Raw genomic sequence first — 15,022 nt, 5'->3', positions numbered from 1 at the left:
CAGGATGTCAGGGTCATTGTAAAAAGTATTTGAAACCATTAGACTGAATCCATTGAGCTAGAAGGGCATCTCCATTTATTAGGACGCATTACTACTAGAGAAAAAATAGGAAACACGTTTAAATAGTTTATCAAAAGACAAAGGGTTTGCGGGCAGGCGGGCGAGTAAAAAAGGAAAACACCGCGCGGCGGCGGCGGCTGCGCGCACAGACGCTCGTGCAGCCGGGCGTGTTTTGGTGAAGCGCAGTCAAATGAATGGGGCTGAGAATATGACACCATTGTCCGTGTGCGCTTTACTTAACCATTCATCAACGACGTCCCTCACGTATTAAAGTCACAGGTTCCTCCATGCACCGTTTGGACCGAGACTTGACGTTTCAACCAGCGAAATTAATATTTATTTTAGCTTATGATGCAAAATAAACTCAATCAACGACAAAGTTGCGACAATCCATGTAATTAGCTTATAAGCGAGGAATAACATTTTTAGAATTCATTAAAGCGGCACGAGCGGGCTTCAGTGTTTTTCCCATGTATTTTTTTTTTTTTTTTTTTACAGCGGAAATGTCTTTTTACGTTTTTGATTAAAGTGTTTTGTTCCGTAAACAAACCATTCTTCGACATTAGATATCCTTGCATATGTGTATATTTTTAGATTTTTGTTAGAGCCAACACTGTTTAATAAAACATGTTCTGATTCTGCTGGTGTTATCCCCAGCTAGAAATTGGTTGCCAAGCATTGCATCATTCCTTTCATGTGACTCCCATACGCCCCAAATTCGTCCTGGCCGTCTTATGACTGCATCACAATTGCTCCTCGCACAAACTATACGGGCTAGGGAAGGAGCAACCAGCCGGTCCGCTCAGGTCCCTCCCATGGCCCTTTCTGGTTTTTCTATTGGTTGTCGTCAAGGGGAAGATCATTAGTGCGCGTTTGTGATTGCGCATGGGGAACGCCATCCATGGCCTGACGGCTCGGTTGTCTCCAAAGTGCCGCCCCCTGTATAGTGTGGTTGACTGGGCTCTCAATATAAACACCGCCGGGAGTTTCCGAAAAGCCACATTCAGCTGTCAAGTCTGAACAATGGTTAACATGAGCTATCACCAATTTTTACTAAAACAACGAGCGAATAGACGAAAAAGGGTGAGTAAACGTGATCGTCTTTGCTATGTGGTTGGTGTTGATTGTTAGTCTGTTTCTTCATGTCTTTAAACTTTATGGCATACTTCAAGTTCCTTTACTGTTCTCAGAGAAATTAACAATGTTGACATTTTTGGCAGAAATCCCAAATCTGTTTTTAGAGTAACAGCTGTCTCAATCGCTCAAAGTCACTGACTTTTGTTTGTCGTGAACAGAGTTTAAGGGAATAAGTCGCCAGCAGCGGTGAGCATGGGCTAGAAAGGCAGAAGTTAAAAGACACTGACTCCAGTGCAGTTTTTGAAATAAATATAGTGTTAAATTAACATCTCATCTACAAACTAACAACTACATATCTTCGCATTATAATTCAACTTCAACGACATGTCATGTCATGTGAAAAAAGCGTAATATTTCACGATTTGTTCATGGGAAGTAGCGGAGCTACAGATTGTGGGTCATTTTAGGCTTGTTCTTATTTGATAAAACATTTGTCGTGATTGACAAGACAATACAGGGATTTCATTTGAGCGTGTTTCTCTTTCTATGCGCGATTCCTTTTGTTTCGCCCATTTCTCTGCTGGACTTTGATTTCCATGACGTAATTGCGTTGGCTTAAGTGGACAAGTCCCAAGCCTAACCTAAGGCATTTCATTTTTCCCCAACTTTGTACGCCCTTTAGTTTCTATAAGCTTGTCAATGGTATTCTGTAATAGAACACAAAAGTGTCCTCGTGTCTTCATTTCACACTCATTTTGTTGGAGTCAAAAAGGATTTTGTGGCAAAAAAGAAAAAAAAATCAGTCAATGCAGTGTGTGTTTCTGTATTTCATACAAGTTAGGCTAGCCTATATGAAAAATAATGATTCTTTTGTTTTAGTTGCCTTTTTTAAATAAAGGAAAAACACTCAGTATTTAAATGAAACGCGGACGCTCTTCAATTTGATCTGAACAGCCAAATCTCGGAGATTCAATGGTGTGATTCTCTTATCTTTGTGTCGGCCACTTGTTTATCAGACATCAGGGTGTTTTTAAGAAAGTGAAAAGCAGGGGGCGCCGTTGAGACCGGTTAGGTCTTTGTTTACAGGAATTAGATAACATTTATGCGATTGTTTTCAGTTCAGTGGTTCATTTGAACCTTTTATATGAAGAGTTCATGTAAAAACACATGATGATACAATTATTGTATCGGATAAAGCAGTTGTGTCTTGTCTTAAGGGTTCTTTGTCTGGATGATGTGCTGTATTTGTGCAAATCATCATTTTCATTGTGGCATCTCAGCAAATTTCAGTTGTTCAAAAATGTGTTATAGAGTGATTCATTAACCATTGTGTGTTATTATTTTTTTCAGAATTGCTGGGATAAACTATCTCCAACAAATTGGCAAACTTGATTAACAGTGACAAGGTAAATAACGTTATGAATAATAATAAAAAGCAACATCCTGTTATTTTTGTTTGTACCGATTTTAGCAATGATATGTTTTGGGATAAATTCTCTACATTTACACAGTTTTAAATCCTGGATTGTATGGTTTTCTACAATACGTGGTGCAGCCGATTATGTCCCTTCAAATTAGAATGGGTTGTTATAACTTACCCATTAAGTGAAAGAAAAAAAAATCATTTTCTCTGATTTCTAATTCTAAAAAGAATGCAATCTTTTTTTTTTCCTTCATATTTGTGTTATTAAGAAAGATGACTTAGTGTGACTATGACAGACTTTCTGCTGCGTTTCACGGCTTTACCATCGCTGCTCACTGCATCTCATTTGCCCTCGTCTCATGTGTCCACAGGTCCAGAGTGAACTGTGTAGCCAGGCATCTGCTTTACGAGTGACTGGCACTATGACTGCCGAGTGGCTTCACCTGCCCCCGCCGTACCCCCCTGGTGTGGGGCCGCTGTGTGGTGCAGAGTTGGAGGCGTGGTATGAGGACCTGCAGGACATTCTCGGCTCTGACACAGGAGGGGCAAAAGTGGCACGGGCACCCACCTGTACAGAGGTTAGTCGCCTTTTCACCAACTCAGAGTGTGCTGCTTTTACTTTTGGTTTGGATGTAGGGTTTTTTCCGAGTTTCATTGATATTCGCTCCATACACTAGCTATTAATAATTGAAACCATACTTTTACGTACCTCACATTTGACAGATTTTCACTATTGACATTTCATTTTGATTTGTAGAGAGAGCCAGAATTTCTGGACGTCCTGGAGAGTTGTTCTCTGACATGGTTGTCGGATGGAAGCCAGGCGTGGAGTGAAGGAGTCCAGAGGGCAACAGAGATCCAGGCTCTCCATCACACGTCTTCTTCCTCATCTTCGTCCTCCTCTTCCTGCATGAGTCCCGCGGTGGCAGAGGAGCGAAGGGGCGAGGGGTGCAGTGGCAGAAGTGGAGACGGCTCTACGGGAGGTGGCAGCGACCTGCTTCCTCCTGAGTTTTTTGCTTTGTTGAGTGATGGAGGACAGGTGGATCAAAGTGGAGAGGTCATCAGCGGGGGCTATTACTACCACCACCACCACCCGGCGACTACTATTCACCCTGGGTCTCCTTCAGCGAGCGAGGAGGAGCTGCCCTGTGTCCCTGATTCCCCATCCTGCTCTTCTTCTGCCTCCCAGTCGCCTTCACAAAATTGCTCTTCACCCTCGTCACCCGTGTCCTCGCCCGTGTCCGTGTATCAGTCCTCTCGCCTGGGGAAACGTACGAGGAACTCCAGCGAGAGGGCCAATGGTGCCTTATCCCCTTTTGCCTGTGCCACACCAAGAACATCGTCATCTTACTCATCGGCTAAAAAGAGTCGCAAGGAGAGGGAGCAGGAGAACGAGAGGAAAGTCCAGGAGCTGACGGAGCAGAATGAGCGTTTGAAAGCAGAGATTGAGAGGCTCGGCGAGGAGGTTCAGAGGACACGTCGAGCACTGATTGAGAGACTTGTGAACACCAGGAAATGAGACGTAAATCACAAAGGTCCTACGGTTTGAATTAGTATTGGTGGGAAAAGGTTTGACATGAAAGAAATGTGAAGTTTTAAGTTGCAAAAAATGAAAACCAAAGATAATAATTGAGGATGCTGATTTTTGTATGAGGAAGAATTCTTTAAAAGACCAGAAGAAAGAGGATGATGAAAGTCTAGGACTGAGGGCAGTGAGAGAAGAGGCTGCAACAGCAATGCGGCAAATAAAAAGAAACAGCATGTATTAAGGAACAGAAGAACATATGGATCCAAGTGCAACTTATTGAGTGTTTCTTGTGAATGTTGGGTGTACAAATGCATGTGTCACATGTGATGAATGCAACTGTTGAAGAACAGTTTGACATTTCACCCAAGTAGGACACAGCACAGAGGGGAGTGTGCTTCAGAGAAAGGTCTACATTGTCAGCCTTTTCCCACCAAATTGTAACAAGTAGCTACTCCTTCTACCTTAAGGGCTGCAAACTGGCTAATAGAGATTATTTGTCCCAATTTGCAGAGTTTCAGAGCTCAGGTAATTGTTTAAAGTGCCCAGAACAATGCGAATATGTGAGGATGACTTTTTTGGCAAAAATATATTGTATCTTTTCTTACTTTTTTAACCTCCTGCTTGTGTGTCTGTATCTTTAAGTAAAGAAGTAGAAACTGGCTATACTTTCTAAGCTGACCTTTTCTATTAAAATGAGATTTTAAATAGAATAACATAATATGTAGTTCAGCCATTATTTACTATTTTTATATAATGCTGTAATATTCTGTATGTACCGTAATGGCTTAGCTTTCCTTGTTCTGAAATATATTCACGGTATTTTCTCGTTGTACAAATGTACAAAATTATGCATGACTCGTATCATTTATGGCATATTATGAATTTCTCCATACTGATTTTGTAATTAAATGTAATCTCAGTTTTACAATAAATGGAAAACTAAGCTTCGTTCAATGTTTATTTTTTTTATTTGAGGACGCTTGAATATTCAGAAAATGTATGAACAATATAGACAGTTTCTTTGTTATTTGTAGCAAATGGCAAAAACATATCAAATAATATAAAAACACCTCTGAATGCACAACACACCCCACAATGCTAATAGTGCATGCAGCCCATCAGAGGAGGAGTATAAAATCAGTTTCTTTTGGTGGAGGGATTTTTCCAAATCCCTCCATTCTGTAGCTGTATTCATTTGACTCTGTCTTTGTGTGTTTTCATTTCCCTGTCGGCCTATCCAGCATTTCATTAGTCCTCAGTGCCAGTACCACATTGTCTTCAATCCTGTTACGGCTTTGCCTTAAGCTAATACTCTCATCTTTTAGTGTACAGCTTGTTCCCTGTATTCTCCAGTATGATACCTCAAGCCGCTCCTCCCTGACTAACCTCCTTCTGTCTCGCTTTCATTTCTTCTTCTTCTGTGGCGCTGGTTCAGAGCTCTTTCCTTCAGCCGCTGCCAGCTCTTTCTTTAGGTCCAACAGTTTGGCCACCTCTGCACTGATCACTGCCTTCTCCGCCTTCTGGGCTTTTAAGGCTCGCACCTTATCCCCCTGCGTGAGATAAACATTAATGACGCTAACAGGGACAGCTTTTAGTTTACAATTCTGTACCAAATAAAATAATAAAACAAGAGTAATTATCATGGTATTAATGCCATCAACTTGTCAACATTTACTGGTATTTTAGTTTAAAGATACAGAACTATTCGACTGACATTTTATTTATTTATTCTTACTTTATAATGTCCAAAACATTAGCTTATTTGTATTAATAATTGAATGACATACCTGTTCAGCCACAGCCTGTGTGAGCTGTTGAGCTTTCTCAGGGTCCACGCCGCCTCCCGCTGTCACTTTTGCGGCTGTGGCGGGCGCCGCAGTGGGCTGAGGACTGGCAGTACTTGAAGATGTAGTTTTTGGCTGAGAAAATATAAGTTAAAATATATATTTTAAGCATAATGGTTTCATCAGAATGGGTTTTATTGCCATGGTTATGAATAGGTTATGAACTAGGAATTACGTTCTATTCTAGCATATCAAATAATCTTTAATTTAGTTATCGGTGTGAGTCACGATGCACGCTCATCCAAACACAAAATATAAGAATGTTAGGGATTTTGTTAATGAAAACGTAGCATTGTTCATCACCAACGGAACAATGGGCGACGCAAACAGTACAATCACCACACGATACCTGTATTTTGGACGGTTCATCTTCAAACTAGACACGGGTGGTTAGAGAGAAGTTAAAAAAAATATGAAATTAAACTAAAGGATTAACAACTAAAGGTTTAATTTATAATGTATTATTTGTGTTGTGAACTTGTGACCAATTCACATTTCTAACCAAGAAAAACATTTGATTCAAATACCTGCTGCCCGCTAAACTTCTTCTTCAACGTCTCAATGTGATCGGTCTCCAGTTTCTGGAACAACGGACTGACCTAATAGAACACAGAAAAAAGTCTAAAATGTAATGAACAAATATAAACAAATGATCCATCCAAATCATATAAACCAGGTGCCCGTTTTTTGTAAAATTAAATGATTATTCCTGCATTATGTGTAACAATAATAATAACATGAATAAAATAAACGCCACAGTCTAATGAAGAATGTGAGAACTACGTGAAATTTGAGTTCAAATACCCTCAATTACACAGAAACGACTCCAGTGCAGAAGTAACATAAGACACTATCATTTCTAATGCCGCTTCAAGAACTAACCCGTTTTCTTTGTTAAACATGAGCATGAAGAGCTCCTTGATTCAAGCTCTGACTCACGAATCAGGTGAAATGCCATGTTGGTCATTACGAAAAGGCCAAAAGGGACAAGTGGCCTGGGAGAAACCGGACCAATGACAGAGGCTTGGAAACAGCCTCTAGGCTATTAAGTCTGTGCATGTGTGCGGTTATACAAATGCAGAGTGTTGAGTCGAAAACACTGACATGCTGTTGCATCCACATTGTATCACCCTGCATCAACAATAGGTTGGAGGTTCTACAGGTGTGGGATGGACATGCGTGGCCTGTCGGGGTACTCACTGTGCCGATGCGGTGGCCTGCGCTCAGGGCACACACAAAGGTGCCAGAGCCTTGCAACATGGTACTGATGCAGGACGGAGGGGCGTTGAGCTGATCCCGGATGGTTTGGCTGACAGTTGGCATGTATGGCAAAAGCATCACTGACAGCAAACAGGACACGTTGACAGACACACCAGTGACAGTGCCTGCACGTTGCCTTAAAACAGAGAAACAGGCCCCAGAAAGAAACTTAGTGAACCAAAAAGTGGTCAGGAATTTAAGTCTACAGAACACAAGATGCTTTAACTTTATTTACAACATATGAAAAATTTAAATCGACTTGAATTGAGCAGCTTACCTTTCAGCGTCCCCTCCCTTGATCTTTTTCCAGGGTTCATTTACTTGAATGTACTGGTTGCCGTGCCGAGATATATTCAAAATGTGTTTGAGAGCATCACGAATTCTGTTTAAATAAACATCCATAATACAGAAAGGTATTCAATAGCAAAAAAGCATAACAATTAAGTTGCATATTATGCATATACAGATACACAGATACACAAATAACTCACTTGACTTTGTCCATGAGCTGAATGTACTGTTGCAGCTCCCAGCCCACCAGAGCAAGGAGTCTCTTATCTTCCTGCTGAAGGTCCATCACAGGCACGCAGCCCTCAAAGAACTTTGTGACGAACATGCCGGCTCTGGATGATGAAAGGGCAGCAGGGATGGTCCAAAATCAGTTTCAGATTCATTAAAATAAATTAATTGAAAATATTCACTAAATGCTGAGTATAACAGAAAGTCAGAAGACCTGTTCGCATAATTGTTTTTAATTTAAAATTCTAAAATCTGCTCTTGTTTCTACAATAAAAATGCCTGTGTACAATACTGCTGCAATGACTCTCACAGTTTTCATATTTCATCTAAATAATAGCTGAAGCAAGTGTGATGTGCAACAAAAGGCTGGAACGGCATGCTCCATTTTTTGTCATGTATGATGAAACACGCTACACTGTAGTTTACTCATCTCTGAGCCTCTGAGGAGAGGGACCCAAACAGCATGCTTGTACAGCGGCAACTCGACAAAAACAGGCCTCTTGAAGCATAACAACTTTCCCTATTTGATTTATTTAGTATTTGGTTGTTAAAGTAGCCACCACCCAGTGTAGTCAGAGTTTCTTTAGAAACTATTAGTGCTTCTGGAGTTAAACCACTAGTTATGGAATATGCAACATTTTAGTAACTTTATTTCAAACTTCACGAGTTCATGTGCTACTGGAGCAGGGGATTGAGTGACTCGGGGATGGATTTAGGCAAGGACTATTTCTTTTCTGAAGCAGAATATTTTCTACCTTTACCACCTTAGGCCTTATGCAATCTACAAGATATTTTGACCCAATTAGGCATCAGCTGCCCGAGACCAATTTGAAGATCAAGGTACTCCAGTGGAACGCTACTGAGAAAAATCTTTGATGTAGGATTTATCCCTGATCTTTTAAAAATTATTTGAGGCAATGTAATTGGGGCCAAATTACGCCATCCCAAACAAATTTAGAAAACTAGGCTGAGACTCTCGTAATAGTTACTCAACTTGCAGAGTTTTGTACAACAATCTAAGAACTTAGTACATAATTAATGCATCAGTGAAAAATCACGCATAGTTTCCATGCTTAGGCAGTTTCTAAACCGGAATTTCCACAAAAGAAAACTAAATTACAATCTTTATAACTGCAGTTAATACAATTGCACAACGTATTTACTTTGTGGATTTAGCTGAAGTAATAAACAATAGAAAAGGAAGTGTGTCAAACCTATTGATAAAGTTGCCCAGGTTGTTGAGCAGCTCCGAGTTGTTCTTCATAGCCATGTCTGCCCAGGAGAAAGCAGAGTCCTGCCCCTCTGGACGCACATACAGCAGGTAGAAGCGCCACACGTCAGACGGGATCCCGGTGTCTTTGGCCATGTCCCCAAACACTCCAACACCACGGCTTTTGGAGAACTTGGTGTCCTCATAGTTCAAATACTCTGCACAAGTTACATTGTTACAATATGGACATAGGCTGACCTATAGGTTTTTATAATAAAACATTACCTGTGGCTACAAGGTGATTGACCAGAGTGTAGTTGTCCTGGGCTCCCAGTAGAGAGCAGGGAAATACAACGCTATGGAATGGAACATTGTCTTTGGCCATAAAGTTGTACAACTCCACCTGGTGGTGAAAACACAACACTGCAGCATGAGGATGACATCATATTAGATCATCATGAGATCACCCAGTTCAAAGACGACTTATCAGCTCTTCCCCAACCCCTCCTCCGTCTGTGTAACTGCTGGTCAGCACACATACACACACATACACAGAAGGAACTGAGCCAGTCCAGAGCTTTAAGCAGAGGAATGAGTCAGTCAAAAATTATACACTTTTGGTTTAAACAATGTAACTCTTTTGTGAGTTTACTTATTTCTAAAGTGACAGATTATTGTGCCCGTAGAAAATCAGGACAGAAAGGAAGGATTTCTCCATTTATCTATGTGCAATTGTTTCTTACATTTTCATTCTTTTGGATAATAGTGTGACTGCCATCGAACAATGAGACAATGAGATAAAAGGCGTTACCTGTTGTGGATTTTTCCACCACTTCTCCCATTGGTCGGTGTAATTTGCCGTAATAGACAGATAACCAATAGGTGCATCAAACCACACGTAGAACACCTGAGGAAACAGAGATGGATTGTTTTTGTTCTTATAAAATTAGTATTTTACTTACTGAAATAAGTTGTAACCTTTTCTTTAAAGTCAGGGTGAGGCACAGGTGTTCCCCACTTTAGATCTCTGGTGATACAGCGAGGTTTGAGTCCATCCCTTAACCAGGACCGAGTGATTTGTTTGGCGTTGGATGTCCAGTCTCCTTTGCTGGTGGACTTATCCAGCCACTGTTCCAACTGTGTCTCCAACTGGATAAAAACTGAATGAGTTATGTACTGTATACAAGCTTACTATCCATGGGTCTCAAGTGATGAAGCAATTAACAAAACACTTTTTGCCCTGACAAAGACATGCATGTGTGTTGAGAAGGGCAGGCTGTCCATGCTAATAAAGGACCTTGGATGCCCTGTTTGACTGCACAAAAATAACAAGGTACACATAGCAAGTCACTCTTCACTGCTTTCAACACATATTCTTTTCTTCAGACTAGCAGGAATTCTCCAAATGATGTACATCGCAGGACACATTTCACTGAAACCCATGGGCCTAGATGAAGCTCAAGAGAACCAACACTTTAAAGTCTAGGAAACAACAGACAGTACCTTGGGCAGGTTGAGGAAAAGATGTTTGGAAGTGCGGATGACAGGAGTCTGTCTGCACACCTTACACTGTGGTTCCTGCAAGAGCCATTAGTAAAACATAGAAAGTTGAGTATGCAGTAACGAGAGAGGGGGAGACATTTTGTATGGGTCAAACTCTGTTGCATCTATATGAATAAAATAGACTTTTGCCAAGTCCGACTTCTTAAGTTTACCTTGAGTTCCACAGCATTGATGAGCCGTCCACACTTGTCACATTGGTCACCGCGAGCCTCTGCGTAGTTGCAGAAAGGACATGTGCCTTCGACAAAGCGATCTGCCAGGAAGCGCTTACAGCTTTCACATCTGAGCTGTTCCACTGTGTCCTCCAACAAGAATTCATGTTTGTGGAGCTTCCAGAATATATCTTGGGCTATTCTATGAACAATGATGAACACAATGCTTAAATAAAGCTATGTGTATAATTGGTAACGTTATACTGCAATAATATTACTACTACGACGACGACTACAAATGATTATTTTACTGAGGCCATTTTGTGGTCTTAACACTTACTCTGTCTGCTTTGGCGTGGTGGTTCTTCCAAAAAAGTCAAAGTCGATCTGAAACCATTTGTAGATGTTTGAGTGAACGGCGTGATACTTGTCACAGATCTCCTGGGGGGTCAGGCCCTCCTCCCTGGCCTTGTTCTCTGTAGCTGTCCCATATTCATCAGTGCCACACACAAACAGAATGTTCCAGCCTCGCAAACGGCCGTATCTGAGTTTGAACACACAAGTCCATATAGTGTAATAAACAGTAATTATGACCAGGTCTTTTATTTGTAAGTGCATCTGTACCTGGAAAATACATCTGCACTGAGGACACAGCCAATGATGTTACCCAGGTGGGGGACATTGTTGACATAAGGCAAGGCACTGGTCAAAAGGATGTTTCTCTTGCCCTCTTGAGGCAAACTGGCAAAATGAAACAAATAAAAACATTTTAAACAATGAATGAATAATAGAAGTCTATATCACTTTTACCATCACTTACATTGGATGTTTTCTCTCAGTTTCCTGACAGCTACTTAAACCTTTACTATAGTTGACAGCTGCTGCCTCCATCTCTTCTTCAGAAACCATGCGTTCTCCATCATCTCCCTGCGTATAATTAGTGTAATAATAAATTATTTAAAAAAAGATTATGAGCAAAACCAATAAAGCTTATAGAGTTTGGTGAATACATTTCAAGGCACACAGAGAAGAAACTTAAACTTCAATAGGTTAACTTTTTGAACCGTTTGTTCGATTTTGGGCACTTATAGATTACTCAAAGCAGTTTCCCAGATGCTGTATGGTACCTCGGCAGGGCTGCTGGTGCTTGGCTGTGTGTCTCTGCTCTGAGGGGCTGGTTGTCTTTGCATGTAGCTCTTCATGCCCTGCAGGCCTTTTCCCTGGAGGACTTTCTGAGCTGACGATTGGCACGCAGTCATACCATTCACACGGTTGAACCAGAGTGTCACAGTCTTGTGCTCACCTTAAACAACAAGCAATGGTAGACATGCATGAACAAATGTATTATTATGGGACTTTCTTAAAAGGAACAGGCCACCGTTTTTGCATACTGAAATATGTTCTTACCTTAGACAAGTTGATGTGTAGCTGTCTGGTCTTTACGCGTGCCTTCAGTCACAGACACCGAACATGTTGTTAGCATTTAGCCTCTCCTCCTTTCCTCATGGACCCAAACGGGGATGAAGTTAGAAGCAACCAAGCTCTTCCACAGTTTCCCTATTTAAACACAGTTACGTGAGCGTTTGCACGATCCAAGTATAGTCACACAAAATGAAACATGTCAATTTTCTAAGCGGATAAAAAGGGCTACTATATTGTAAGGCGTAATAATACCTTAGGAGCACTTCGACTTTACTGCGCGGACGTCAAAGTGCTCTTAAGGTATTATTATGCCTTACAATATTGTACCTCTTTTTATCCGCTTAATTTTGTGTAACTAGACTTGGATCGTGTAAACGTAACTGCAACCCCGTTTGGGTCCATGAGGAGAGGCTAAAGTTAACAACATGTTCGGTGTTTTTGCGTGACTGAGCGCACGCGTAAAGACCAGACAACTACGCATCAACTCGTCTAAGCTAAGGTAAGAACATATCTTAGTATGGAAAAACGGTGGCCTATTCCTGTAACTTGTCTTTAGTGAGTCATACCTGTTGGCACTGTGGAATCAGAAAAAAGAGGATACAATGCAGCCCACAAGACGATGTCAGCAACTGACACAGCCTCCTGAAGAGAGAAACAGAACAAAGAGCCACTGAAATGAAACAGCTTGAAAATCCACTACTCTACGAAGCAACTAATTGAAACCACCTCAGGTTTAAATGCATATCTATTTCTAAAAACAGAGATGAGTGACTTGCTGTGTAACGTCCCTCGCATTTATTTTAAAAACCCGTAGAGACAGATCATTCAAGGTTGTCGCTCTTCGCTGCCCCTGTCTCTGCGCATGTTGGATTCTGTGGACAATTTCAAGTGTCAACTTAAGATGCACCTGTTTAGGCAGGCTTTTTCGCCTCATCATACATAGGCCTATGTGTTTTGTGCCTTTTCTATTGTGTACATCCCCGACATAATGTAATGTGACTTGTAATAATAATAATAATAATGCATTGGTTTTATATAGCGCTTTTCTGGACACTCAAAGACGCTTCACATTGCACTATTCGTTCACTCCATACTCGGTGGTGGTAAGCTACTATTGTAGCCACAGCTGCCCTGAGGTAGACTGACGGAAGCGAGGCAACCAGTCTGCGCCATCGGCCCCTCCGATCACCACCAACCACTCACTCACTCACTACACTCGCTAGGCTTCCTGGTGTTACCAAACGGTCTCCCATCCAAGTACCGACCAGGCCCTTCCCTGCTTAGCTTCCAAGGTCTGACGGGATTGGGCATAGCAAAGGCGGTATGATATGTGTATTGTCTTTACTGTATGTTTTTATGGGAAGCGCTTTGTTACCCTGGTCTGTGAAAGGCGCTATATAATAACATTTGACTCACTTAATCGTGTTCAAGCAGTCAAAGAATACAATAGCAAGTCACTCTTCTCTGTTTTTACTATTGCTCCTGCTCCATCCATGAAGAGCACTCGTCGACAACACTCTCAAACCTACCAAGTGGACCTGATGCGCTCACACATCTATTGTATATCTATTTCTGTGTGAATGAAACATAATTATCTCCTTACTCCAGTCAAATAAGTCGTCTCTCCTTTGCTCAAGGTTTGGTCCAAGTAGTTAAGTGGCCCCTGAATGATCTTCGACACATCGGTGGCTTTCCCCTGCAGCACTGCCATGTGCAGGGCCTGTAGAAGTGCAGGCTATAGACAGTAGACACATAAAAAAAACACACAAAAAACATTAAGCATGAAAGATAAATTATAATAAAATAAATAGGGATCCATTGACCCTGATTTTGAATGTCTGATGCAGAGAAATGCACTATATCAGGATGAAGATAACTAAACCATGACAGAGATCTATTGATGTGTGAAAGAGATACTCTCTACACTGCAGAAAGTGTCACCACAAGCAGGTTTACCTGGAGATTTGTGGCCTCCCACTCAAGCCACTGATTGCAAAGCGCATTAGACTCCAGTCCACTAACTTCGAATAGGTACCTAAAATTTCAAATTGAAGGGATAGAAAAGTGTGACATAACGGTAATGAATATAATAAATCACACCTCTAACAACATACTCACCGGCAAATGGCATTGGAGCTGAACAGGTGCAGTCCATTGGGTAATAACAGGGCTGGCAGTGCAGGACGGGTAAGGAAGGGCACCACTTTTACTGCAAAGGTTTAAAGGCAAAAGTTCAGCATTAAAATAATAGGATATAACACGTTTCTGAAAGCACACATAGTAAATGTTTGGTGCTCTTTGTGTGTCTCTGATTCATTCATTGAACTGACCCAACTGACAGGTTTGTGGATGCCCAACCCAGCAGCTATGAATTGAACATCTGAGCACTAAACTATGCTACATTATTAAGTGACAATAAACAGTTGTACGGGAACAGTCCACATCCACAAAGCAGACATGAAAGGCCTTTCCATAAGCTCTTCAGGTGGACGACAGGTGCCCACATACTTTAGTTTGACAGACAAACACAATAAACGTGACTCACTACTAGCATGAAAAATGACGTTACAAATCAGTTATAACACAAATGTCGTTTAATAAATGTGTAAGCTTGCAAACAACAATTTTATCCCATTTGTGTCAATCAACTGTATCAAATGAGAATTATAGCCACGCTCTCTTACCTTCGTGGTTGACATACTCAACGTCACACTTAGCTCCTGTCACCTGTACAGCGGCTAACGCCTTCAGGCAATGAGGGTTGCCTTCACTCAAAAACAGCTTCATCTGGCAGCTACTCCGCCTCTAATGTTTATACAGCTTTTAACAAACTAAATATTTCACTTTTTACAACAAGAACAGCAGCGCGACGAACTTCGCCGGTTAGTGTGGTCCTCTGCACGCGCTGATGCAAGCTGTGTTGCTCCGGAAACAAATGGCGGCGTTGTAGTTTTTGCGTAGACT

General features: G+C 41.3%; 2 protein-coding genes across 3 annotated transcripts; one reads left to right on the top strand and one right to left on the bottom strand.

Moving 5' to 3' along the window:
* Positions 1-1,038: 1,038 nt before the first annotated feature.
* On the top strand, positions 1,039-4,912 carry ddit3 (DNA-damage-inducible transcript 3). Its single transcript, XM_079579335.1, has 4 exons — positions 1,039-1,143; positions 2,488-2,543; positions 2,932-3,138; positions 3,318-4,912. The coding sequence occupies exons 3-4, from the start codon at positions 2,983-2,985 to the stop codon at positions 4,077-4,079; spliced, it is 918 nt and encodes a 305-aa protein (XP_079435461.1). The 5' UTR covers positions 1,039-1,143; positions 2,488-2,543; positions 2,932-2,982; the 3' UTR covers positions 4,080-4,912.
* A 155-nt stretch (positions 4,913-5,067) lies between these two features.
* On the bottom strand, positions 5,068-14,973 carry mars1 (methionyl-tRNA synthetase 1). Of its 2 annotated transcripts, XM_079579240.1 has the most exons (22): positions 14,743-14,973; positions 14,177-14,267; positions 14,015-14,093; positions 13,662-13,793; positions 12,625-12,700; positions 11,764-11,939; positions 11,457-11,563; positions 11,261-11,377; positions 10,977-11,180; positions 10,637-10,838; positions 10,425-10,499; positions 9,900-10,070; positions 9,733-9,828; positions 9,207-9,324; positions 8,926-9,139; positions 7,684-7,815; positions 7,470-7,574; positions 7,133-7,328; positions 6,460-6,531; positions 6,282-6,308; positions 5,876-6,007; positions 5,068-5,638 (listed from the first exon to the last, which is right to left on the bottom strand). In XM_079579240.1, the coding sequence occupies exons 1-22, from the start codon at positions 14,843-14,845 to the stop codon at positions 5,492-5,494; spliced, it is 2,772 nt and encodes a 923-aa protein (XP_079435366.1). In that variant the 5' UTR covers positions 14,846-14,973; the 3' UTR covers positions 5,068-5,491. The 2 variants fall into 2 exon arrangements, with proteins under 2 accessions (XP_079435366.1, XP_079435367.1); XM_079579241.1 differs by lacking the exon at positions 6,282-6,308.
* Between the last annotated feature and the right edge of the window lie 49 nt (positions 14,974-15,022).

This window comes from Gobius niger (assembly GCF_951799975.1).
Source record: "Gobius niger genome assembly, chromosome: 20".
NCBI classification, from domain to species: domain Eukaryota; kingdom Metazoa; phylum Chordata; class Actinopteri; order Gobiiformes; family Gobiidae; genus Gobius; species Gobius niger.
This window is presented reverse-complemented; position numbering and strand designations above follow the sequence as displayed.

Coding starts and splice junctions, on each gene's coding strand:
- ddit3 (XM_079579335.1), top strand. CDS start 2,983: ATGACTGCCGAGTGGCTTCACCTGCCCCCGCCGTACCCCCCTGGTGTG. Junction 3,139..3,317: donor GGGCACCCACCTGTACAGAG/GTTAGTCGCCTT, acceptor TTTGATTTGTAG/AGAGAGCCAGAATTTCTGGA.
- mars1 (XM_079579240.1), bottom strand. CDS start 14,845: ATGAAGCTGTTTTTGAGTGAAGGCAACCCTCATTGCCTGAAGGCGTTA. Junction 10,071..10,424: donor TTTTCCTCAACCTGCCCAAG/GTACTGTCTGTT, acceptor GTTTTTATCCAG/TTGGAGACACAGTTGGAACA. Junction 9,325..9,732: donor GGTGGAAAAATCCACAACAG/GTAACGCCTTTT, acceptor TTTCACCACCAG/GTGGAGTTGTACAACTTTAT.